This window comes from Saimiri boliviensis, chromosome 11 (assembly GCF_048565385.1).
Source record: "Saimiri boliviensis isolate mSaiBol1 chromosome 11, mSaiBol1.pri, whole genome shotgun sequence".
NCBI lineage: Eukaryota > Metazoa > Chordata > Mammalia > Primates > Cebidae > Saimiri > Saimiri boliviensis.
This window is the reverse complement of record NC_133459.1, coordinates 13,760,682-13,787,645: the sequence shown is the minus strand read 5'-3', so window position 1 is coordinate 13,787,645 and position 26,964 is coordinate 13,760,682. Positions and strand designations below refer to the sequence as shown.

Genomic DNA, 26,964 nt, shown 5'->3' with positions numbered 1-26,964 from the left:
TCACCTGTCTGCGTAAATCCCAATATTTCAAACTTCAAAAATAAGAGAAATGTATTCTCTATATTTTAAACACATACACATCAAGTCCTTTGGAGTCTGGAGGAATCGCCCTCCTCCCTTACGGCATGGGTGGCATTGGACCCCACAGGTAGAAACAATGCTAATCATACAGATTCCTGTCTGATTTCCAACAACTCTGACGTGGGTAGTAAGATTCCCATTTTACAGAAAGGTCAACTGAGGCTCGGTACCTTAAATAACTTGCTTGGGGGCATATAGCTAGTAAGGAGCAGAGCTGACAAATTCAAACCAGTGTGTGTTTGATTCCAAAACCGGTGCCCTGTACCCACTAGGGCGTGCCACCCGCCTTGGCAGAAGGGTAAAGTTCAGTCCATCACACTGACACAGGGTGAAGAGTGGAGGGTGCTGGGTCACAGGTTGAGACTCCCCAGGGAAACGGGTCTCAGCAGCGGCTTTCACCCCGATTGTCCAGGAGAACCGAGCCCTCCACTGCCTGCATTCTGCCCTCACCCTGCTCGCAGAAGTAGGCTCACACGAAACCCACCAATGGGTCCTAGTGGGCAGCTTCCGAAAAGCATGCTTAATCCCGAGCAGTGGAGATTTCATCTCACCCAGTCCCAGCAGAAGTCCTTTTCAGAAGGGCTCACAGAGAGCTGACCTCCCGCTGAAATTGCTAACAGCAGAAAGATAAGCAAATGCTTGAGCTGCTTAAAACCAAGAGTGCCAAGGACAGGACACATTTTTTTTTTTTTTTTTTTTTAAAGGATAAAAGTGTAAAGGAAAAAGAGATGAGAAATAATGTGGGTCTACTTTCTTTACAGCAACATGAAGTCTTTCCACACTGCTCTGAGGTCTACAGTCTGGGAGAAATTCCTGGTTGTGACACCCACTGGCTGCGTGGCCTTGGGCAATGACTGAACTTTCCTAAGGGCCAGTTTCCCCATCTGTGGATGGGATTAGCAACGGCACGTCCCCACGGGGTTGCTTCGCCCATGAAGACAAAGCATCATGTTTGTTTCACACTGTAACTGGTCCCCGGGAGGAAACAGTGCTGAGAGCTAGTACACGAAGACATGCAAGCACCCCAGTCCCCTCAGCCTCGGGTCTCATTAAAGGGGAGGGGCAAGAAGTGATAAGAACACAAATGAACACCACAATACAATAATACAGAATTGTAAAAAGGTAGAGGATGTGGAGAGGCAGGATAAGGCCACGTGGCTTTCTGAGCTCAGGGTAAAGAGAAATGACAAACAGAGCAATAAGGTTAGAGTGCAAAGGCTTCCGTTACAGACCCCTGGAGCGCCTTGTCTACAAAGATGCTAATTTCCCATCACCTTTTAAAAAATACGCCGGGCGCAGTGGCTCAAGCCTGTAATCCCAGCACTTTGGGAGGCCGAGGTGGGTGGATCACGAGGTCAAGAGATCGAGACCATCCTGGTCAACGTGGTGAAACCCCATCTCTACTAAAAACACAAAAAATTAGCTGGGCATAGTGGCGTGTGCCTGTAATCCCAGCTACTCAGGAGGCTGAGGCAGGAGAATTGCCTGAACCCAGGAGGCGGAGGTTGCGGTGAGCCGAGATCGCGCCATTGCACTCCAGCCTGGGTAACAAGAGCAAAACTCCGTCTCAAAAAAAAAAAAAAAAAAAAAAAAACGACTTAGTTCCTTTAGCTCATCAGCAACACCCTCCTGCATTTGAAACTCAGCACCCAAGCACCTCACTTCGTTCTGGAACGTGCTGCTCTGTCCCCCCTACCTAAATACAAAGCAGCGCCTGCTCCCATCATTCTAACTTCTCCCTGGCTTTATTTTTCTGCATAACTCTTACACCATCTCTGGACATATCCTGCGCCTATTTGCCTACTGGAAATCTCCTCCCACAGAATGTAAGCTCCATGGAAACCGGGGCTGCAGTCATCTCCTCTGCTGCCATATCCCTGGCAGCTACAACAGTGCCTGGCCTGGAGCAGATGCTCAAGAAATGTGACCGGATGAATGGACAATGAAAGGTTGAAGAACTGGATTCCTGTTCTCGGCTTTAAAAACTCCAGTGAGGACCTGGTTCATTCCGAGGGGGCTCTGGAATGATCTGCCCCACAGAAGGAGTTAGTCCCTCAGTGCCAACGGGGAAGCTGAGTTGTGGAGTATCTCAGAGTAAAATACAATAGAGGCAGAAGCAGGAACGGATTGTGCAAACATCCAATGTCTGCATCTCCGGCTCCAGTGCCTGGATCATCCACCCTGGAGGCCAGAGCTGTCACCATTACAGGGCCATCACCTGCTGACCTCAGGACAATTCTCCCTGAGCAATTGAAGGTGTTCAGGCCTCCATCTCACCAGGCCAGCACCCCTCTACCTTTCCCCTTCCCCGCATCTCTGAAAGTGCCAATTCACAGACTCTCCCATCCAACAGGGCACCTCTTCCAGCTCCTTAAACTGAGCATTCAACTTGGGATCAAGCGCTGAGATTCGACGAACAGTCACCTCCCGGCCTGGGTGAAATGTTTATTTCAGCAACAAGTTCAGCTTGCAGCTTTGGGCCAAAGAGTTCCCATCTCCCTCCTAGAGGAAATCCCCTCGTAACAGTCCACGGTTTCTGAAACCATTCTCATGGCAGGCTGTCCTCCCTCAATGCCTGGCGATCATGGAAGTTCTCAGAAACTCGATTTGGTTTTTAAGAACCAGAGACCAGAAAGGGGGAAGGGCAGTGGGGTAGAGAAAACTCAAAACTTTCTGGTTTAGCTGCTGGTCTGATCTTGTTTCATGCCAGTGATGTCATCTGTAAATCAGGAAAAGAGGTTTCCAATGCGCTCTTTTAAAACGGGCACAACATGAGGGCTGCAGGAGTAGCAACCACTCACCCCTAGACCTAGGAAACAGGCATTCCTGGGCTACAGCCCCGTTGTTAGGATATTATTATAAACACACAACTGGAGTCTATATAGACACAAAGTAACCAGCCTTATCTCCACCCAGCCATCTCCTGCACATGTTTTCATAATAACAACTTCCACTGACCTAACACTCAGCCTCAGATCACTGAAGCATTTTACAGATAAGACAAAAGTCATCTTGACATAGTTCATGAGGGTGGAGACAGAGCAGAAAGCACCACCATCTAATGGAAAATTGAGTCAGTGGGGCACTGACGGGTAATCTAGCAAGCATGTAACATCAGAAGGAGCTGAGAGGTAATACGCATTAAGCACTTACCGTGAATGAGGGAAGGTGCTTTACAGACACAATCTTTGGAATGACAAATCTTTAGTTGGGACCATTATTATTTCCACTGTACAGATGGGTAAACTGAGTCTTGAAAAGATGAAGCAACTTGCCCAAGCTCTCCCGTCTGCTTACTCTTCGCATCTATGCCGTTTTACATCAACCTGTCTTGGACTCTGCTACGTGTAACTGGGGAGAAGGTAGGAAGAGCAAAACTCCTACACAGGAGAGAGGAATCCTCTGCCCTGACATCCAGAGGCGGCTTTCCATCTTCTGGGGAGGATAACATAGGAAAAACAGGAATAGTGGGCCTTGTGGTTGGCTAATAATTATTAGGTAAATAAGCCCGTGTGCTCCCCAGCTAGTGAACTTGCTGCCTGGGAGATGTATTATGGTGCTAAGGCTTTGGATTTCCACGAACAAAATCTGGAATTCCAACGTCATGACTTAGGACTCTGGGAACTTGGGCAAGTCACTTAACCTCTGAGCTTTTCTTTTCCCATCCGTGTTATCTCGAGATAACACAGCCTCCCTCCCAGGGTTGTTATAAGATTTTAAGGATATGTTGCATGCGAATTACTAGAACACAATAGGTGTTCAATAAATAAGGACTAATTATGTTGTGCCTTTCCCTCCCATCTTTCCCGGAAAAAGTACTCAGAACTTGGACCTGATGATGGCAGCCCCTTCTCAGAAAAGCCCTGCGTCTTCTATGGTTTCTTCCTCCTCCAGTCAAGACGATGCAGGGGGGCTCCTGTCTCCCATCCCCGTGCCCTAACCTGGGGGGAGGGGGAAGGGGAAGAAAGACAGCGGAGGCCTGGGTGGGATGGACTGGGCACACCCACTGGGAACACTTTAACAGTAAAACGCTGTTCTCCACTTGGGGCGGATTAGCCAACCATACGCAATTAGATCACTGCATTTGTGTCTCCACCTCTGCAATTTCTCTTTCTGCATTACTCGGAGTTCAAGTGTATGAGAAACGCAGCAATCTCCCGGCTCCTAGCAAACGCGAGGCATCAATTTCGCCTCGGAGGGGCGGCGGTGAAGGGGGCTCCCCTCGGCACTCCGCGGGGGCCGCCAGATGGCTCACAGGTGCGGTCCCAGGGGGCCGACCCAACTTCGCGCGGGGCTGGCCCCTTTCCCACGCTTCCCGCAGCAGACGCCGGGTCCGGCCCGGAGCTGGGTCTCCAGGCGCAGCGGGATCGCCCGGCTCCTGCAGACGCGGTCCTGGCCTCCCGGTGCGGCCCCCGAGCCGCGGTCCCCACGCCGAGGAACTAACTCCGCGTCCCGCGCGCCTCCCGCTGCACCCGCCCGGGGCTCGGGGCTCTGCGCGCCGCGAGAACTTTGCCACCAGCGGCTTCCCGATCCCGGCTCCGAGCGCCCTCGCGCGCCCGGCCCCGGCGGCTCCCGGGCCTGTGTCCGCGCCGCCCGCCCCGCCCAGCCCCGCGCGCACCTACCCGGCTGGCTGCAGTCGCCATCGGCTCGGACCCGGGGCGCCCCGACACGGGGCAGATCGCCGGGCCCCGCCGCGTCCACGCACGGCTCGCAGGCTGCAGGTCCCGGGGGCCGCGAGGGCCCGGCCCCCGCTCCGCAGGAAGGCGCCGGCTCGCCCTGCGCTGCCAGCTGGCGGACGCGCTCCCACGAGCCGGAGTCGGCCGCCCGCATGCCGGGTGCCCTGGGGGCGCTGCCCGCGGCGGCGCGGGGGGCTCCGACGGCGCGCGCCGGGCTCACAGTCCCAGGGGTCACCGCCGCATCGGGGCGCAGCCGAGCGCCGCCCCTGCCGCCCGCTCGGCCGCCCCGGCGCCCCGGACCAGGGCTCTCCGTCCGGCTGGACGCCGGGCGGTCCTTGGCCGCTGCACGCGAGGAATTCGGCCGCGGAACCTCTCACGTGGGAACGACTCCCAGTCCCGCGGCTCCTCCTCCCGCTCCTTCCGGGCTGGCGACGGCCGAGGCTCGCCCCGCCCCTGCCGCGCCCCGCCCCCTCCCCCGCCCCGCCGCGGCGCCCAGACTGGCCCGAGTGCCCCGGGAGCGCCGCCGCGTCGCCCCATTGTGCGCCCGGCCCGGCCACTCGGTGCATCCCCGAAGCGGTCATTCCTGGGGACACGCAGGGTCAGAAAGATGGCCGGTGTCGCAGGGGCGGCCGTGGCACCCCTGGAGCCCCGGTCTTTGAAGGCCTCTGGCCCCTGCCTGGCCTCCCCCGCAACTTTGCTGTATCTCCCTCCTCTCCTGACACCCTGTGACAGCCTTGCCAGAAGCCGAGGTCCCTAGAGCCGGCTGGGAGAGGTCAGGAGGAGTGGGTGGGCAGGGGAGTGGTCCCAGGACGTTTCCTTCACTCCTCTTTGCCGTGACCAGCCATCCTCTAAGTGAAGGGAATGCAGCGTGCACGCACCGTTCGGTGGGGGAGATAGCAAGGGGCTGAGATCTGGTGGGAGGCCCTGTGACTTCACCTCACTTCCCCAGCCTCAGTTTCCCCATCTATGAGTTAGGGCATTAGTAGTTCCCCACTGTCCATCATCAGTGCTGCCTAGGGACTCTCCAACTATGGCAACCACTGGCAGGTGAGGGAGTTGCCAGGGGAGACCAGAGCCTGGACCCTGGGAGTGGGTGGGGGAACAGTGACAAGGCCAGGCGAATCCTGTAGGAGATGGCAACTTGGAGGGTCTGCACAGCAGAAGCCACCCGCTGGAGTAGGTGTTCAGGCTGGCAGTGCTCCTGGGAAGTTAGTGTGCAGCTCTGAACCCCCTTTGATCTTCGGATTACGATGCTCTTTAGAAGGACTAATTATCTCCTGACAGCCCCAGGAGGCAGGTCCAGTTTCCCCCAGTTGTAGCCACGCGGGAGCTGAGGCTACACAGCCAGGTGAGTAGTCACACACTCATGGAGCCCCCAGCCTCCCCTTGCAGGCAGCATGAATGCATCCCTACCCTGCCCAGACCTGGCTCTGTAACCTGGAGCTCCCACTGGTCCAGGCCTGAGACGTGCAAATTTCTAGGTCACTGGCCTATGGCTCTCCAACAAGCTGTGAGAAGCAAATTACTTTCCCCCAAATCTACAAAACCTTTTAGGAGCCGTTTCCTGCCTGTGGGTAAGAAGCCCTAGCTCTCGGCAACCACAGTGGCCTGGCCACCAACCATGTGGCCTTCCCAGCTTCCACCCGCCCCTGCATCCTCACCTACCCAATGACGGAAAAGGCCTGGCTGCGGAGGCTGCCTTAGAATCCCTGCCATGTTTAGCTAGCAGTTTTGATTGCCCAGCGGAGGGCAGCGTGGCATGCCAAGTGCTGCATGCTCCCAGCAGTGGAAGAAAAGTCCCTACAGCACTTTTCCAGGAAGAAAGAAACTGACACCACACCAAGTGACTGGAGATGCTGGGAATCCCGTAATTCCTCTCCTTGGCTGAGATAACTGACAGAAAAGAAGACTGATCACTCTGAGCCCCCGAGGGCAGAGAAGCTAGCAACGCCCTTACCAGATCCTGCATCCTGGAGAAACCTGGTCCAGGACTGCCTGAGTTACCTTCAGGGACCTGCCTGGGAACATAAGTGAGTGAGCTGGGGAGAGCAGGGGCTGTGGTGGTTTATTTCTTAAGGGCATTTAGGTGGTATTATTTTGACTTAAACACTCTTGGCATATTAAACACTTAGGAAGACTTTTTACTTCTACAAAGAAACATACTCTTTCTCATATTTCTGGAAGTACATCAGCTATACTTTGGATACAGACATGTGCTTTCCTCTCGACTCCATGACAAGAAAAAAATAGCACTTGGCCGGGCGTGGTGGCTCATGCTTGTAATCCTAACATTTTGGGAGGCCAAGGCGGGTGGGTCACTTGAAGTCAGGAGTTCAAGACCAGTCTGGCCAACATGGTGAAACCCCATCTCTACTAAAAATACAAAAATTAGCCAGGAGTGGTGGCCCATGCCTGTAATCCCAACTATTCGGGAGCCTGAGGCAGGAAAATCACTTAAAGCCGGGAGGGGGAGGCTGCAGATAGCCGAGATGGTGCCACCGCACTGCAGCCTGGGTGACAGAGTGAGACCCTGTCTAAAAACAAAAAACAAAAACAAAAACCAAACCAATAAGAAGCAAACAAAAACCAGCATAAGCATGAGTATGTCACTCCTGTCACTCGGATTTGGTGTCAGAGAGACATGAGGATGGTGGGGACTGTGGTGAACGAGGCCACTGGCCCCCGCAGAGGAGGCTGCAGATTGCTGTCAGGCAGGAATGTCGTCTTAGTGTTACCAGATGTTCTACTTTTTTTTGTTTGTCTAGAGCTACCAGGGATGTGGATTTTTATGTGAAATCTAAGTTTGAAATATTAGCAACTCTTTAAAACTTAAGAAGAAGAAGAAAGAAAGGGAGGAAGAGGAGACGGAGGAAGAAGAAAGTCAACATTATCTAAAAGCCTCTATCTAGCCTATTGGCCACCAGGGCTGCCGTCACTGGTCCCCTCTGCAACCTCTGGAAACACACATACTCTTTCTAGTTACTTTTCAAACATCCAGGTTCCTTTGCAAGCCCACAGCCCTGGGAAATTCCCTCTGCAACTCTCCATGCAGGTTTGCTGTGGCTCTGTGTGTGTGTGTGTGTGTGTGTGTGTTGTACACTCAGGCCCAGGACTTCAGATGGCAGTGGGGTCCACCTTCCCCATTTTTCTGGAGGTTCCCAGGCTTCCCATGCCCCCCTCACTCAGCTGTAGCCCCTCACGGTCCCTGCTCTCAACTCTGCTGGCTGGCAAGTCTGTGGCCATAGTGGCAGTCAGTAGCCTAGCAGAAACCCATCTGTCTTGGGTGGGGCGGTGTAGTAAACACACCGTGAGGTATGTGTATGAGGATGCCTGGGCCCAGGAGATGTTTCTGCTCAGTTCTGTGACAGGAGATCCTGGAGCCAGCCAAGGACTAACCAACCCATGTTCTGCCCTGAGTGGCTTGGGCAGGTCCTACGCAAATGACAACTCCAGGGGGGTTTTAGTGGAGACTCCCATGCAGACCCAGATTCTGGGCATGTGACCTGTGTGGTCACACTGGGCCCCGTGCTCAGAAGGTAAATGCTCTGCTGTTATTGTCTTGAAATTCTTAACTGTTTCCTAACATTGGGACCTACCAATTCTGTAGCTAGTTCTACACCCAGGAGACCTTCCCAGGCCCCCTGGGGGATGCTGGGAATTGATACCGGAGACAACTTGGCTCACTCTGTCCTGCTCCAGGGCACACTGTGTCCAGCCTCCTTGGAGCAGCAGGAAGGGAGGATTTGGGGGTCAGCAAAGACAGCAGGAGCTGTCCTCATTTCGTCCTCCCGGCAACTCATTTTAAAGAGCAGAGGCATAGTGTGACTTCACAGGGGACAGGGGCAGTGAGGGGGTGGGGAGGCTGCTCTGGTTCTGGCTCTGAGGCCAGACAGGGTCCCCGTGACCCTGACCTCAGGCTGGACAGGGTGCCATCCAAGAACATAAAAGAGGGTACAGACACAGGCATCGGTGCAGGTCCCATCACGGTGTCCCCTCGTTCCCAGGGGAACTTCCTTTAGATCACTGGAGAAGCCGACAAGGAACAAAACCCAGAAACAGTAACAGACCCCATTATGCTTGGAGTCTGCCTGAAGTTGAATATTTGAGCCCACTGAAATCTCACCCCCATTTCCCCCCATCTGGCTGTGATTTTAAAATAGTCATGCATCGCTTAATGACAGGGATAGGGACAGAGGCAGAATGGCGTTCTGGGAAATGCGTCGGTAGGCAATTTTGTCATTGCGTAAACATCGTAGAGGGTACTTACATAAACCTATGTGGGATAGCTACTACATACCTAGGCCATGTGGTACAGCCTATTGCTCCTGTAGAACACGTCACTGTTCTGAATACTGTAGGCAATTGTAACACGATGGTAAGTTTTTGTATATCTAAACAGATCGCAACAGAACAAGTACGATGAAAATATAGCATAATCTAAAAGGACCACCATCAATATGCAATTGATCCATCATTGACCCAAATGTTATGTTTCTATGTGTAGAAGATGTTTTACTGAGATATTCCAACCCACATGTTACTATCTCCAAATACCTCTTGCTAAGACAAAACATTAACTCTTGATTCCTAGGATGATACAGAGTTTTGTAACACCCCACAGTTTTGTAACCCCTGGCAAGACTTTCCAGGGGTATGAAGACCTCAGCCACAATGTCAGGACACCTTGCTTTGTGTGATCATAAAGTGCCTCTTGCTGGGTGCAGTGTCTCACACCTGTAATCTCAGCGCTTTGGGAGTCCGAGGCGGGCGGATCACCTGAGGTTCAGGCGTTCAAGACCAGCCTGGCCAACATAAAGAAACCCCGTCTCTACTAAAAATACAGAAGTGAGCCAGGTGTGGTGGCACATGCCTGTAGTCCCAGCTACTCGAGAGGATGAGGCAGGAGAATCATTTGAACCTCGGAGGTGGAGGTTGCAGTGAGCTGAGATTGTGCCACTGCACTCCAGCCTGGGCAACAAGAGTGAAACGCCATCTCGAAAAAACAAAGAAAAGAAAAAAAAAAGGAAAAGAAATATGGAAGCCACAGTCTGTTTGCAGCCTAATCTCAGACAGGACAGCCCATCCCCTTCTCCCTATTCTGTTCCCCAGAAGTACATGTGGATCTCACCCACAATCTAGGAGAAAAGACAAAATAAGGTGGACACCAGGAGGCTCTGGGATCATCGGAGTCAGCTTGGAAATTGCCCACTCAGGGGGTTGGTGACACAGTCCCTAGAACAGAGAAGCCAGGATTCAGATCCTGGCTCTCACCCTCACTAGTGTGTGATTGTGGGCAGATGAATCCATCCCCAGAATCCTCGGGTTCTCCACTGTAAAATGGAAATGATCGTGGTCACTACTTGTCGGGTTGTGGCAGGGGCCTTCAGGAGATGAGGAGCACGTAAAGCTCTGTGTGGGGCCTAGCATAGGGTTAATCCTTAAAAACTGGGTTAGTGAAATATTCCCAGAGGAGGCCGGAGTGACACGCTCATGGCTTCTGAGCGGGATACACTCCCTGCTATCTCTCTGGAGACAGCCATCTTCAGTCCACTCCTGGGGACTCCAAAGTGACTTCGAAGCCCTTTGGCAGCCCCCGGGCTGCCTTTGTTGCCAAGGCCACTGGCAGGGATGGCGCTGATCTCCTCTTCTTCCCTCAGCCATCCCAGCAGGACTCTGGGACTCAGGTGCATCAGGAAGGATTAGAGTGGGATTTTCCCCAAACCTATTTAGACCTTTGCCCTTGGGGGGTGAGGATTTTACTTGGGGTCCATCCTGCCATCTGTCCTGGCCAGGCTGGAGACTTTTGTGGGCCTGTCATGGGCTCACCGATACCCTTTGATGGTCTTCTCAGGACCCCCAATGACCTGGCAGAGATCCTGATCTCCTTTAGGGCCTTGCAAAGGGCTTCTCCTGGAGGCAGAGCTTAGCCCAGTCCTCAGACAGAACAGAACAGGCCATTAAAGCAGTTTCACAGAGCTCAGCTGGCCTTCATGCCCTGCCTGCTGGACTGTCATGAGCCCCAGATTAATTTTTTTTTTTTTTCTTTTTTGGAGACAAAGTCTTGCTCTGTCACCCAGCCTAGAATGCAGTGGTGTGATGAAAGCTCAATGCAGCCTCCAACTCCTGGGCAATCCTTCAGCCTCTGTCTCCCGAGTACCTAGGACCACAGGTGGGCCACCACCATGCCCAGCTAAGTTTTATTTTTTTTTTTAGAGGTGGGGTCTCACGCTGTTGCCCAGGCTGCCTTGAACTCCTGGCCTCAAGCGGTCCTCTTACCTTAGCCACCCAAAGCACTAGAATTACAGGTACAAGCCACCACAATGGGCCCCAAGTTAGATTCATAATTGTAACAATAACGTCTTTCCTTCCAGGGGCCACACCTCACCTTTTTAAAGCCCCTTTTTGAAGAGTTCACTTCAAGTAGGAGAGTTTCTGCAGAAAGTTAAAATGTTTTACCTTTTATTCAGAATAAAAAGAATAGGCCGGGTGTGGTGGCTCACGTCTGTAATCCCAGCACTTTGGGAGGCTGAGGCAGGTAGATTACATAAGGTCAGGAGTTCAACACCAGCCTGGCCAACATGGCGAAACCCAGTCTCTACTAAAAATATGAAAATGAGCTGGATGTGGTGGTGGGCACCTGTAATCCCAGCTACTCGGGAGGCTGAGGCTGGAGAATTGCTGGAACCCTGGAGGCGGAGGCTGCAGTATACCGAGATCATGCTATTGCACTCCAGCCTGGGCAACAGAGCAAGACTATGTCTTGAAAAAAAAAAAAAAAAAAAGAACAGTGAAAATGCTGCTACTAGTAGTAATAATAATGGCAAACATTTACATAGCACTTACTATGTGCCATGTGCCGGGCACTGTTCGAAGAATTGTACATATTAATTTAATCTTCCTAACAACACAGAGAGGTAAGTGTACTATTATTATCATCCCCACTTTACAGATGAGGAGACAGACACAGAGAGGTCACGTCACTTACCCAAAGTCACACAGCCAGTAAGTGACGGAAGCCGGACTAAAGCCCACATCGTCTGGCGGCAGGGTCCATACTCATCGCCATGGTGCAGCCTTGGGAATAGGTGTCATTGACTGAGCACTCACCCCAGTTTGGGCACCGTGCTTTCCAGCTCACTCAACCCGCCAAACCACCCTATCCCCAGGTTCCAGCTGAGAAAACAGAGGTTTACGGGAGACAAGGGGGCCTGTCCAAGGTGATGCCGCTGGAAAACGCAGCGTTGGGAGTCTGACTCTGAGTGAGCGGTGTTCCCTGCGGAACTGCCTCCCACATCAGGGGTTATGGAGAACGCGCGCCTGTGGGCAGGAGGGAGCAGTCACCTCCTCATTCTTCACAAAGAGGGGGACTCCCAGGGAACCCGCAGCAGTGCGGGGGGGGGGGGGGGGGGGGACAGGATGTGCCCTCTGCTGCCCTCGGTGGCTACTAGTGGAACTACTTCCCCAACTGGGGCCCTTGGTTCTGGGAATCTTGGCACCGTGTTCACCATGGCAGTTTTCAGATCCGGAAAACGTAGAGTAAGAACCCCTGTGCAGTCTCTCAAATCCCACAGAGGTCCAGGGGCCAGCAAGGGGCCCAAGAAAAGAATAACAGGTACTGTTTACTAAGTACTGCCACCTCTCTGCCAGGCACTCTGCTGGAGACTCCTTACTTAAAAGTTATCATTTAATCCCTTTATCAATACACGGATATATAATCATTATTGGTAAGAGCTATTAATAGTAGATAGAGCATTTTACACATATTAGCTCATCTATTAATAGTAGATGGAGTATTTTACACATATTAGCTCATCTATTAATAGTAGACAGAGCATTTTACACATATTAGCTCATTTTTATCCCCAGAACAACTAGCTAAGTACTATTACCATCCTCATTTTATCAATGAGGGATCCAAGGTTCAGAGAGGTTAAGCAGGTTGCCCCAGGTCACACAGCTAGTATAAGGTGAAGTCAGGATTCAAACTCAGAAAGTTCTGGCTCCAGAACCTGTTCTCTTAACCATCATGCCATTATCGATGGGATGGTGATGGAGCCCCAGCCTGCCATTCTTGAAGGCAACAAAATGATCTCAAAGACCAGGCTGGGGAACCATTTCCAGATTCCTGCTGGGTCAGCAGTGAGGTCCAAGGATGCTGGCCTGGCCTGTCCCTTTAAGGCTTAAAGTGCCCATCTCCCCTAGAGAGACTCATCTCCCACAGTGGCTACGAGGCAGTCGGAACGTAGAGGAAGAAACCCCTGTGCAGTCGTGCCTGGGTCTTTCCTGGGAAGATCTCTGTGCTTCCTGCAAACAGTAATTTGGCATCCCGACATGGAGGGGGTTTTAGCTGCTCAAAGACAAAGCTGGCTTTTCGCCTGTTGGTAGGTGAGAAAAACAAAACCCAGAGAGGCAGACGTTGCCCGGGGCGTGCAGCAAATCGAGGGCCAGGGGAACTAACCCAGGTAAAGCCTAGGACAGCAGCTCTCCAAGTGTGGGTCCTGGTCGGCTGCAGCAGCGGCTCTCTGGAACATGGAGGAGAAATGCAAATTCTTGACTCTCCCCCAGATTTCTGCATTAGAAGCCCAGGAGGTGAGGCCTAACCGTCTGTGGGCACAGCCCTCCAGGGGACCCTGTTGCTGCCACAGCGGAGGGCCCCTGCCCTGCCTGGAAGGGCTGCTAGGTCTTCATGCCCTCTGAGTGGGGAGGAAGAAGGCAGTGGAGCGTGGCGAGGTCATGTTTTCAGTGGCTGTGACATCGGAATGACATCACACCCCCTCCTCCATCCTGACAATTTTCTGTACCTAAGGTCCAAATGCAGAGGCCTCCCTCGTCAGCAGGCCACCTGCCTAGGCTCCAGGAGGTCTGTCCACACACGCCTGCGGCTGCTTTCCCCATAATCATGGGCTTTGCCTGCCAGAACGCGGGCACGTCAGCCAGAGCGACTCCCGGCTTCTCCAACTCAAGACAGAGCACACAGGGCCCCCGTCACCAATGTACAAGCAGATTAGGGGCTTTGGGGGCTGCAAGGGCCCCCAGCAAGGTTGGGAATGGGCCTTACTTTGCCCTCAGTAGCCCCAGCATGGGCCAAGCCCAGACAGCAAGGCAGAGAGTTGTGGACTCTGGACATTGGGAAGTCACCTTAGCCCTGGCCTCTGGGTTTTCAGGGCAGAAATCTGTAAAAGCCCCGAGTCCCAATGGGACTAATTAGAATTTGTTCTAAATTCTTCTTTCCCCAGGATTGTTATTTAAATATCTTTGGAACTGGTTTCAGGAGGCAGATTTGTTGAACAGATACGTAGGAAGGACTGGCATCTTCCCCCTGAAGTTTCTCATTAAAACAAACAAGCAACATGTGTTTGGGTAAATGTGAAAGGCGCTGCCTTCTTTTAGCTTTTAAAGACCTGACCTTTGGGAGTGGAATGTTTCTCCCAGATCAGGGGCCTGTGGAGGGGTACTCAGGGATTCCTGGGATAAAGTACAACCCCAAGAGCGGCGGAGTGGGCAGAGTCCCAACTCTCCCCGAAACGCAAGGCACGGGCAGCGGTTTAAACTTGCTCTATGCCCACAGCGCCAGGCACACCACAAGCACACACTCCAAAAGATTCTCAAGTCTAGCTCAGGGCCTCCCAGCTTCCCGTGCCAACCTTCACAAGCTCCTTCCGTCACTCCAGCCCTCGCCACCTTGCCAAGCGTCTCAGGTCTTAGTAAAGAATAGTAGCTAGCATTTCCTGTGGGCCAGCCAGTATGACTGGCATCAGCTCACTTCAGCCCCCACCTGCCCTGTGAGAGAAGGCACTGTTCTACCCATTTTAAAACGGAGTAAACCGAGGGTGAAAGAGGGCAGCAGGGCTCGCAGACTGGTGGCCGTGGAGCGCCATCTGGCCTGTGAATGTGTGTATGTGTGTTTTTTTTAAGTACTCTAGTAAAAAAAAAAAAATTTTAACTGGATGCCCACATGTTAACATTAGGATAACTTGCACCAAAAACTTCCGATTTTTAGCTTTCACCTGGCCTTTTTGAAAAAATCAGGCTGCGCATGGTGTTTCACATCTGTAATCCCAGCACCTTGGGAGGCCAAGGCAGGAGGATCGCTTGAGCCCAGGAGTTGAAGACCAGCCTGGGCAACATGGTGAAACCCTGTCTCTACAAAAAAAAAAAAACATGAAAATCAGCTGGGTGTGGTGGCGTGCAGCCATCATTCCAGCCACTCGGGAGGCTGAGGTGGGAAGGAGGGATCATCAAATCCCATTTCATCCCACACGGTGCCAGCGCGTCCTCTCGCCCCCACTCTGGGAGGTCCCCTCCGCTCCTTGCCTGCTTAGCTCTGGCTACCTCAGCCAGGTACGTGACCTGCCTGGCTGTTCCAGGCACAGTTAGTGACAGGCAAAGTCAGTGTTTATCCAGCTCTCTGTCAGGAACATCTCACCAGTGCCCACTCCTGGGAGACTCCAATGTGGCACGTTAGAAAGAGCACTGGACAGGGAGCCAGGAGATATGGGTGCTTGTTCTGTGGGCTAGGCGGCCCTGGGAAGATCCTTTACCCTTTCTTTTTCTTTTCTTTCTTTCTTCCTTCCTTCCTTTCCACCCTCCCTCCCTCCCTCCTTTCTCTCTCTCTCTCTCTCTCTCTTTCTCTCTCTTTCTTTCTTTCTTTCTTTCTTGACAGTCTCCCTCTGTCACCCAGGCTGGAGTGCAGTGGTGTGATCTCAGCTGACTGCAACCTCTGCCTTTTGGGTTCAAGTGATTCTCCTGCCTCAGCCTCCCGAGTAGCTGGGATTACAGGCGCCCACCACCACACCCAGCTATTTTTTGTATTTTTAGTAGAGATGGGACTTCACCGTGTTGCTCAGGCTGGTCTCAAACTCCTGACCTCAGGTGATCCTCCTGCCTCGGTCTCCCAAAGTGCTGGGATTAGAGGCGTGAGCCACTGTGCCTGGCCGACACTTTTCCCTTTCATGACCTCAGTTTTCCCATGTATACATTAGGGTCTTGGATAGCACAATCTTCCAGACCTCTTCTGCTCCTATCAGCTCCAGCACGGCTCCTCCCAGCTGCAGAGCCCACTGAGAAAGTGTCCTAGGGATTCCAGACCAGCCAGGTGCAGGCTTGCCCACCTGAGCCATCCTGTGGCCCTGGGCACCTCCTAGCCAGGGAACTGCTCCAGAGCTGCACCATCAGCACCAGCAGGGGCCACGGCTGTGTGCCTTCCCAGTGACAGGTATGGGTTCCATATCCGAGGCAGCCTCTGGCACTTAATAACCTCATTACACAGAGGAAGAGTCCATCGGAGAGGACCCAGACTCCCCACTCGGAAATGCAGGATGCCGGAGCTGCACGGTGGAGCCAGCGTTTCCCCGCCCAGGTCAGTCTAAGGACAAGGATGCCCGTAGGCACTGGGCAAGCTAGCTGGGTCTCTGCACTGCCAACAGGAAGTGCTCGTTCAAGTCCCAGGGACGTGGAGGGCACGAATTCAATCTCACTTCTGTTTTGACAGACATTCAACAGAGGGAGAAACTGAAGCCCGGAGAGGGAACGTGATTGCTTAGACCCACGGTAAATCAGTGCCAGATCTGGGCAAGGGTTCAGGGTTCCTGACCTCTGTCCTTGGGTGCTTCCCTCGCAATTTAGAACATTTAACTTCTCAGCCAGGCGTGGCGGCTCATGCCTATAATCCCAGCACTTTGGGAGGCTGAGGTGGGCAGATCACGAGGTCAAGAGATCGAGACCATCCTGGCCCAACATGGTGAAATCCTGTCTCTACTAAAAACACAAAAATTAGCCGGGTGTGGTGGCACGCGCCTGTGGTCCCAGCTACTCAGGAGGCTGAGGCGGGAGGCTGAGGCAGAAGAATCACTTGAACCCAGGAGGCAGAGGTTGCAGTGAGCTGAGACTGTGCCACACCGTACTCCAGCCTGGCGACAGAGCAAGACTCCATCTCAAAAAAAAAAAAAAAAAAAAAAAAAAGTAGAACCTTTAACTTCTTGGCATGGGACCTCAGAAGGGACTTGAAGTGGCCCACATGGGCAGGGACTGTCTGTCTGTCTGGTTCAGAGGCCTGGCATGGAGCTTGTTCACGGTGCCTAAGGTTCACACTGCTGGGCCATGTGAGCTGCCCGAGCCTCCGGGATGGAAGTTCGGTCTGCAGAAAAGGTTGCAAAACTCTCAGCCAGCGGCCCACGTTTGGTTCACAGACATACTTGGTTTTTCCCGCAGGGTTTTTTAAAAACAATTCACATTAGTTTCCAACATTTAAGAATCTTCTATTTCACATAAATGATAGGACTTCTGGCTTTTCTTGAAAGTCTTGGGATCTGCCAGAAGCTGGACCACAGTTTCTGCCTGGCCACGCATGGTGGGGGCTGGGGACGGCCCCTCTTGCTCAGCATGCCGGCTGTTGTCACTGTTTCTGGGGCCTCTTGGATGCAGGTTTGGGGACGCAGGTTTGAGCCCTCCTCTTCAGCTTCTCTGCGCTGGAGCCATGGCCTTGCTCTTCCGCGTTATCCTGGGCAAAACTCCAGGTAGCAGTGGGTCACAACCAGGGGCCGTTTTGCTCCCCATGCCTGGGAAACATCTGGCACATCTGGAGACACGTCGCTGGTCACACTGAGGAGGTGGGGAGTGCTTCTGGCATCTAGCGGGTGCACAGAATGACCTCCTACAGCAAAGCATGATCTGGTGCCAATGTCAGCAGGGCTGAGGCAGAGGGACTGAATCAAGACACCAAGCCCCAGGCCAGGAACCAGGTCCTGAGAGGGTGGGGCTCGTGGGCACCCACATCGGGACAGGCCCAGCCTGCACATCAGGTCCTTTTCTGTCATCGTGGTGGACCTGGAACGCTCACTCGATGGCACTCCTGGGAAAGCAGATCTCAGGATAGCTACTCATAGCTGGAGATCAGGAATGAATGTTAGGAGGGAGAGGAACAGCCCGTCAGGACATCCACAGGCCACAGACATCCCAGAACCTTCTGGAGAACCAGGAGCTAACTGGTTGGAATTAGGGCAGGACCAGGCATTCATTAATCATGCATTTATTTATTTGAGACAAGACTCTGTCACCCCAAGTGGGAGCGCCTGTGCAATCTCGGCTCTCTGCAACCTCCACCTCCCAGACTCAAGTGATTCTCTGGTCGCAGCCTCCTGAGTAGCTGGGATTATAAGCACACACTACCATGCCCGGCTAACTTTTGTACTTTTGAACTTTTGTACTTTTGAACTCCTGAGCTCAGGTGATCCGCCTGCCTCGGCTTCCCAAAGTGCTGCTTAAACAGGCGTAAGCCACCAAGCCTGGCCATCGTGCATTTATTAAAGCACCAACTGCATACGAAGTACTGTGGTTGGAAAGACGGGACACAGTCCTGATGTCCCAAACAGGGCCCTGGCCCTCTAGGTGCTCTGGAGGTGGCCAGTTGAAGAGGGGGCACTCAGGGGTGCACCGCACTGCAGAGTCTCCGGGGTGGGAGTGTTATTTGGCCCCGGAAAGGCGCAATCTAGATCAGCAGAGGTGAGGAGGTGGGCACTGTGAGCAGAGGAATTGGCCTGATTCCGGAGGAGTAACAGACTCAGGCGCATAGCCAAGACAAGGCGTTATGAGTTAGGTGGGAGGAAACTGGTGGGAGGCAGAGGGGCCTGATGACAGAGGGGGAGATTGCAGCACACTTAAGGGGTCTCCAAGTCAGGCTAAGTGGGAGAGAGAGGACAGAGGCCATGGGGGATCCTTGCCAGGACAGTAGAGTATAATTAACTGTGGGAGCTTGAAGAGATCACTTAAAGCTCAGAGCCTCACTTTCCTCATCTGTTCATTGGGGATGAACAAGAGTAATAACAACTCTCACGTATAGAGCTTACCACGTGCCGCCAAACTCTATGTGAGATACTCAATCACCACTGCAGCTCTTTAAAAGTATATACTATTAGTTTTATGTCCTTTTTATGGAAGAGGAAACTTCAAGATACGGGTAGGAAAATCCCCTTGAACTTTCCCAAGGACACCGCTGTTGAGATGCCGATGGGATCTGGACCAGGTGGTCTGGCTCCAGTCCGCATGCTGGTATTGTTGTTGTTGTTGTTTTGAGATGAAATTTTGCTCTTGTTGCCCAGGCTGGAGTGCAGTGGCACAATCTCGGCTCACTGCAACCTCTGCCTCCCCGGTTCAAGCGATTCTCTTGCCTTAGCCTCCCAAGTAGCTGGGATTACAGGTGCCCACTACCACGCCCAGGTAATTTTTGTATATTTAGTAGAGATGGGGGTTTTAACGTGTTGGCCAGGCTGGTCTTGAATTCCTGACCTCAGGTGATCTGCCCACCTTGGTCTCCCAAAGTGCTGGGTTTTCAGCCATGAGCCACCACGGCCGGCCCCACATCCTCTTTCTGAGCCAGGGTCTGGTCTCTGTCACTCAGGCTGGAGGGGAGTGGCACAAATAGGGCTCACTGTAGCCTCAACCTCCCAGCCTCAAACAATCCTCCCACCTCACCTTCCTGAGTAGCTGGGACCACAGGCACATGCCTCCACACCCAGCTAACTTTTCCCTCCCTCCCTCTTTCCCTCCTTCCTTCCTTCTCTCTCTCTTTCTTTTCTTCTTTTTTCCGACACTGTTTCACTCTGTTGGACAGACTGGAGTGCAGTGGCACAATCTCAGCTCATCGCAGCCTCCGCCTCCTAGGCTCAAGCGATACTCCCGCCTCAGCCTCCTGAGGAGCTGGAATGACAAGCACATGCTACTACCGCATGACTGATTTTTGTATTTTTAGTAGAGATGAGGTTTCACCATGTTGGCCAGGCTGATCTTGAACTAACCTCAAATGATCCACCTGCCTAGGCCTCCCAAAGTGCTGGGATTATAGGCATGAGCCACTGTGCCCAGCCAATTTTTCTTATTTTTATTTTTTTGTACAGATAGGGGTCTTGCTATATTGCCCAGGCTGGTCTTGAGCTCCTGGCCTCAAGCGATCCTCCTGCCTCTGCCTTCCAAAGTGCTGGGCTTACAGGTATGAGTCCCCCATGCTGCTGAGCCTACATACTCTTTTTTTTTTTTGAGACAGAGTTTCGCTCTTGTTACCCAGGCTGGAGTGCAATGGCGCGATCTCTGCTCACCGCAACCTCTGCCTCCTGGGTTCAAGCAATTCTCCTGCCTCAGTCTCCTGAGTAGCTAGGACTACAGGCACGCACCACCATGCCCAGCTAATTTTTGTATTTTTAGTAGAGACGGGGTTTCACCTTGTTGACCAGGATGGTCTCGATCTCTTGACCTCGTGATCCACCCGCCTCGGTCTCCCAAAGTGCTGGGATTACAGGCGTGAGCCACTGCGCCCGGCCTGCCTACATACTCTTGATGGCTCTGCTCTTTGACCTCTCTAGAACCAGCTGTTGGGTTGTCCTCAAGAATAAACAAAATGAAGTCGGTGAAGTGTCCAGCACGATGTTGGCACAGAGTTCGCGCTCAGAGGCTATGACCTAGCTCATGGAGTCCCAGTTTGGGTTGGCATAGCAAAGTCCCACTCATGGCACTAATGAAACAGGGAGCCAGGGATTTTCCATCCTGGGCACATGGGCTCTAGGGTGAGAAGGGATGGAGGAGGGGTGCCCGGAAGTTGCCCACTTGGGTGAGAGGCAGCTGAGCAGGGATCTACCTCCCACTTGCCTTTCCCGAGGTCCCGTTTGCCATCTCCCATCATGCTCTTCAACAGCTCTATGACTTTCCTGACTGTCCACCCCCTGCCGGGAATATTCTCCTTTCCATTTCCATGAAACCCTTCTTTCCTTTCCTTATAACCCAGCTCACTTGTTTCTAGAAGCAGCTCAGGACATTCCCCGGCAGAATCATCATGGCCTGTCTTTGTATCCTGAGGGTTTTTCAAACTCCATTGGCCCTCTTAGGCATCTGAGGGTCTCTGGGCATCATCTCATAAGGCATCTCAACCTCTGCTGACCACAATCATCTTCTCGGATCTTGTTAAAATGCGGAAACTGATGCCTGAGGTCTGAGGTGTGGTCTGAGATTCTGCACTTTGTGTGTGGGTGGGTAGGGGGTGGGACTGGGGACAGGGTCTCACTCTGTCGCCCAGGCTGGAGTGCAGTGGTGCAGTCTCAGCTCACTCCATCTCCTGGATTCAAGCAATCTTCTCACCTCAGCCTCCTAAGTCGCTGGGACTACAAGCATGCACCACCATGCCCAGCTTATGGTTTTTGTATTTTTTGGTAGAGATGGGGTTTCACCATGTTGCACAGGATGGTCTCGAACGCCTGACCTCAAGTGATCCACCCACCTCGGCCTCCCAGAGTGCTAGGATTACAGGCATGAGCCACTTGCACCCAACGCGATTCTGCACTTTGAATAAACTCCCAGGAGCTGCGATGCTGCTGTTCTTGGTGCACTCTTGAGTACATGCTACCATGCTCTGAGGAGCGAGGTCAGAGGAGGTGTCAAGGGGGTCATTCTTCCCCCAGTGACAAAACATTCCTCTGGGGCAAAAGCTTCTTTGTACACATCTCAGCATTTGTAAATCTCAGCCCTAGGGGACAAGGTGGGGAGGGGATGTGGACCCAGCAGAATTCATGAAGGGGTCTGACAAACTCAATCATTTGACCCACATATTCTGTGTAGCCTGGGGTTGTTTTGTTTTGTTTTGTTTTGTTTTAACCGCCTCCCTTCAGTGATAAGTATCTAAGTATCTAGGATGGCCAGCTTGCTCTCTAGAAAAATACGGGACCATACTACTAAGGCCGTGAAACAATGTTTTTTTTAAATCCTGAAACTAACTTGCTTATTTCAACAGATCATTTGCGCTTTTCTAAAAAATTCCATTGATATGTTTTGTGACAAAATATATCAGCGTGAAAAAATATCAACATGCCCCTTTTACACATTTTCTTTTTATGGGACAGAAAGTAAAACAACAAACTTTACGGTGAACTCCGGACCTTCTATTCCACATGAGGCTGCGTCCCCAACTCACAGCCACGTGTCAGCTCGATTCCCAGGGCGTCAAACTTACCCTCACTACCTGGCAAGCTCCTGTCCCACCCCGCCACCGAGTCAAGGAATGAGAACGCGTTTTAACATTCATTTAAGCCACGCTAAGTGATTTTTAGGAAGGTCACCCTGCTCAGGTAAGAGAGGATGAGAAAGAAAACACCCGGCATACTTCGAGGGTGATCACACGGACTGTGAAATTACCCACTCTTCACATCCAGGTTCTGCTGGGCAATTAACAAGCGGGATCCATGTGCTGTATTCTTTTTACTGAACTATTTGCATGAAGTATTTGGTTCATCCTCACTGTAAGGCCGGTTGCCTCGACGGGAGGCTGGACACACCCACCTGTGCACCCAGTACCAGGCTCTGCACTCGGCACCTAGCTCTGCCGCATGGCTATCCTGGAAGGCTCCGGCTAATGCAACCCTGGCCGGCTCTCACACCTGAAAACCCGCCCAACAACCCACCAACCAATAGTGGCGTACCCCGTCCCAATCCCGCTCCCCTGGAGCCAATCAGAGCACCCAGCTGTTGCTCATTCCTTATAGCCATAAAAACCCCACGCCCAGGAAGTCGGTGGGACTTCTCTGGCCCCTTTCCCAGGGACCATGGAACCTCGCCCAGGAGCTGAATAAATTGGCATTTAATTTTCTTATACTGGCCTCAGTTTCCTCATTTTAAACTCAGCAATAACCCTTACACTCATTACTGTTTGGTTAGGAGACCTTGGGAGGATGTACCGGATACAGGCCTGGGGGACCTTTTTCCAGTGCAGGCCTTTGTGACTGGGCCCCATTTGCAGGTGGCAACAAGACAAGCCAGCAGGAGTTTTTCTACTCCAAGTGCATTTCTTGGCCGGGCACGGTGGGTCACGCCTGTTATACCAGCATTTTGGGAAGCAGAGGCCGGTGGATCATTTGAGGCCAGGGGTTTGAGACCAGCCTGGCCAATACGGTGAAACCCCATCTCTGCTAAAAATACAAAACATTAGCCGAGCATGTAGTGCGTGCCTGTAGTCTCAGCTATTCAAGAAGCTGAGGAAGAGAATCACTTGAGCCCAGGGCAGTGGCTGTTGCAGTGAGCCGAGATCGTGATACTGCACTCTAGCCTGCGTCACAGAGTGAGATTCTCTCTCAAAAAATGAAAAACAAACACAAAAACAAGCCAGGCACGGTAGCTCACACCTGTAATCCCAGCACTTTGGGAGGCCGAGGCAGGCAGATCACAAGGTCAGGAGTTCGAGACCAGCCTGGCCATTATGGTGAAACTCCATCTCTACTGAAAATACAAAAATTAGCCAGGCGTGGCGGTGGGCGCCTGTAATCCCAGCTGCTCGGGAGGTTCAGGCAGGAGATTTGCTTGAACTTGGGAGTTGGAGTTTGCAGTGAGCCGAGATCATGCCACCGCACTTGAGCCTAGGCAAGAGAACGGCAGGCTTTGGGGCCGGCGGCACATGGAGGAAGATGCCGTTCTTCCAGATGGGTGGGAAGTGACTCGGTTTGTACCTGGTGGAGAGGCTGAGCGCCGGTTTCTCTAGTCGGGAAACTGACATGGGGTGCCCAGGCCTGTCTGTGCTGCTCCCTGGCGTGCGTGCAGACGTCCGCCGTGGAACAAGCCAGGGATGTCCTGCACCTTACAAGCTGGTGTCCAGGTGGCAGCTCGGGTGTCTCTTGTTTGGAACTGGATAGCAAAGCTGTACTCACAGCTAGAACTCAGCATTGCAGCAACCATTTATTAGGCACCTACCACGTGCCAGATGTTTGCAAGCATGTGTCTCCTCTAATTCACAACACAAACCCTGCAAAGTGAGGCAGTTCTTAAGCCCATTGCATGAATAAGGAAAATGGAAGCACATGGGAAGGAAAGAATTTCCATAATAGGCCACATAGCTAGGAAGCGGCTGAGCTGAGGTAGGAACGTGGGTCTGCTAACTTGAGACTGGTCCTCTAGATTAGGCGTCCCCAAACTTTTTACACAGGGGGCCAGTTCACTGTCCCTCAGACCGTTGGAGGGCCGCCACATACTGTGCTCCTCTCACTGACCACCAACGAAAGAGGTGCTCCTTCCTGAAGTGTGGCTGGGGAGCCGGATAAATGGCCTCAGGGGGCCGCATGCAGCCCTTGGGCCGTAGTTTGGGGACGCCTGCTCTAGATGAACTAGCTAATCACTCAACTTACCAACCAGTTGACCAGTGACCCTCCCTGGTCTACACTGGCTGACTGCTGGTGCCAGGGACTGGAAGCAAGCGGACATTAAGACAGAACGCCGCCCTCACTGTCTGACCTTTCTCAGGCTGTATATCTCTTCCTGGGGCTTTATTTGCCTCCGCTGTAAAACAGAACAATCACACTGCTCCCTCATAGAGTTAAGTGAGCAAGTACATGTAAAAGCACTTAGAACACCATCTGCTCAGAGTTAGCATTCAATACATGTAACCTACTAAAGTTAGATTTTTTTTTTTTTTTTTTTTTTTTTTTTTTTTTTGAGACAGAGTCTAACTCTTGTTGCCCAGGCTGAAGTGCAATGGAGCAATCTTGGCTCACTGCAACCTCTGCCTCCCAGGTTCAAGCGATTCTCCTGCCTCAGCCTCCGGAATAGTTGGGATTATGGGCATGAGCTACCATGCCCAGATCATTTTTTTGTATTTTTAGTGGAGACCGGGTTTCACTATGTTGGCCAGGTTGGTCTAAAACTCCTGACCTCGGGCGATCTGCCCGCAAGAGAAGAATTGCTGATAGCATCTCCATGCTTGTTTGGGTCAGCAAGCATGGAGATGCTATTGGTAATGTTGGCCAGGCTGGTCTCTAGGCAATCCACCCGTCTCAGCCTCCCAAAGTGTTGGGATTACAGGTGTGAGCCACCGTGCCCGGCCCTAAGATTAGATTAATGGGATCGTGATTTTAAAAATTAAATTGTGGTCTCTACTATAATGTTTTAAAATTGATTTTTAAGCAAGTCCACTCTTTGCAAAGTCTGTACCCAGGATGGTAGAGAGTATAGTGAGCTTGTCTTTCATCACAGCAAATAAATTCTCACATCCCTACCTTTAGCCACAAAGAAACAGCAAAGCAGACCCCGGCCTCACTTCTCAGAGCCCTCTACCCACCAGGCAGATGTACTAAGGAGGAGGGGTCCAGCCCTCTCCCCGGATCCTCTGAGAGCCCAATGGCAAAGCGTGCTCCCTCTGGCTAAAGGAAGACTACCCACTACCCCATGGCAGAGGGCAGTGACACAGATGGCCCGCTCTGCTGCCAGGGCCCCAGTCTGCCCACCTGAAGGGCTGGGGTAAAAGTGAAATTGGCATCTGTGGCAGATGCTTGAGCGGCCACAGGGTCACTGCTCAAAACGTGGCACTTCATGGCCTCCTTCCCTGAAAAGTAGTTTGGGTCCTGTGTTTGGGTTAACAAGTACAGAGATGCTATCAGCATTTTTTTTCTTGCCTTCCCTATACTTGGCATCCTAAGTGGGTGATCAGAGAGACCACCACAGAAGAAACAGGAGGCCGGGCGCAGTGACTCACGCCTGTAATCCCAGCACTTTGGGAGGCTGAGGTGGGTGAATAACTTGAGATCAGGAGTTCGAGACCAGCCTGGCCAACGTGGTGAAACCCTGTCTCTACTAAAACTGCAAAAATTAGCCAGGCGTGGTGGTGGGTGCCTGTAATCCCAGCTACTCAGGAGGCTGAGGCAGGAGAATCGCTTGAATCTGGGAGGTGAAAATTGCAGTGAGCCGAGATCCTGCCACTGCACTCCAGCCTGGGTGATAAGAGCGAAACTCCATCTCAAAAAAAAAAAAAAAAAAAAAAAAAGAAAGAAAAGAAAAAAAAAAAGAGGAAAGGGAAGAGGAGCAAAGGATTTTTTACGCTATGTGTCTATAAGGACAATTGCCTCAATTTTCTAAACCCTCCCTCCCCCCAAAAAGCAGGACATTTGCTGCTCAGAGGGCCTACGTGTCCACCTGTCCACCTGTCCACACGTCCACACCCTTCATTCCAGGCAGGTGGCCCTGGCAGCGCCCACCCTCCCACTGAGTCTGGTACCAGAACTTCTGCTGTATTCACGTGGACTTAATGATGCCACTTTCCAATACGTCTGTAAAGCTGGTGAAAGGACCTGCATTTTTCTGGCTCTGGCTGCATATTAGCCTCCCCTTGGAAACAACACGGAAGATGAAAAAAAACTGCAGTTCTCCGGACTTCGGATTTTCTAGCCTATAGATTTATGTCCATCAAAGCATGTCTTGAGTCCTTGTCTGCTCCCGCACCCTGGCATAAGCGGCGTTTTCCAGTGCACGCACGGAACTGCGTTGCGCGGATTCCCGGGGCTCCCCACCTTGCTGGTGCCGGTGTCCCTCACGCGTCCAGTGGACTGGTCATCGCCGTGTCTGCATAACATCTGCATAAGTGGCCTCTCTCTGTTTTATTTGCAGAAAGTGCCTGCCACTGCTGGAGGCCCTTGCAGCTCGCAAAAGGGAGGGGACTCTTGGGCTTCAGGGCCACCTCCTGATAGCTTCGTGTATCACTCTAATTTCCCCAAATATATCAACATCTGACCCTTGGCTTCTGGGAGACAGACAGAGACGGAACGCTCACTGCCCCAAAGAGAGGCAGCTGTGGGGGCAGAGGTGTAACATCCCTTTGGACCTTGGCCTTGGATGCTGGCCTGTCAAGGACGCCGTTCTCCCACAGTGCCTGTTTTGGGGATGTGACACACCCACTAGTAAATCTTGTTGGTTCTGCCTCCAAAAGGTGTCTGGAATTCCAGGGCTTCTCATCACCTCGACTGCTGCCACCCTGGTCTGAGCCGCCATCATCTCTCCCCTGGAAGACCGTAGCAGCCTCCTGCAGGCCTCTCCACCCTCATCTGCCTCTCTGCCCATTCTCCGCCCAACAGCCAGACTTATCGGCAGTCAGACCATGTGATTCCCCGGCCTGGGGCCCTCCACTGGCTTCCCATTGCTCAGTGGATAAACTCTGACCTCCTGAACGTGGCACAAACAGCATCATCCGTCCCCTGCCTCCCACCACCCTCCCCTTCCGACACCGTCCTTTCTCACATTGGACTTCACTCAGTCTCCACTGGGTTTCTGGTTATCCCGTAACTAAGCCAGGCTGCTTCCTACCTCCGGGACTTGTCACGTGCCACACCTTCTACCTGGAGAGCTCCTTCCCCGTCCAACAGATGCCCAGCTGTTTCTCACCGTTCAGGTCTATGTCAGGTTTCAGCTCTCCAGAGGA

The 26,964-nt window shown here is 52.5% G+C and overlaps 1 protein-coding gene across 4 annotated transcripts in view; it reads right to left on the bottom strand.

Annotated features, from left to right (window-relative positions):
* Nucleotides 1-26,964, bottom strand: part of KAZN (kazrin, periplakin interacting protein) — a 1,256,655-nt gene that overhangs the window by 187,832 nt on the left and 1,041,859 nt on the right. The window contains exon 1 of one of the 4 annotated variants that reach the window (XM_074380097.1): nucleotides 4,704-5,181. The exons of 2 other annotated variants lie outside the window; for them this stretch is intronic. In XM_074380097.1, coding sequence (XP_074236198.1) covers nucleotides 4,704-4,911 — 208 coding nt within the window. In that variant the 5' untranslated portion in view covers nucleotides 4,912-5,181. Of the gene's footprint in view, nucleotides 1-4,703; nucleotides 5,182-26,964 lie in introns of those variants that run through there. One more of the 4 variants, XM_039473844.2, reaches the window with a different exon arrangement.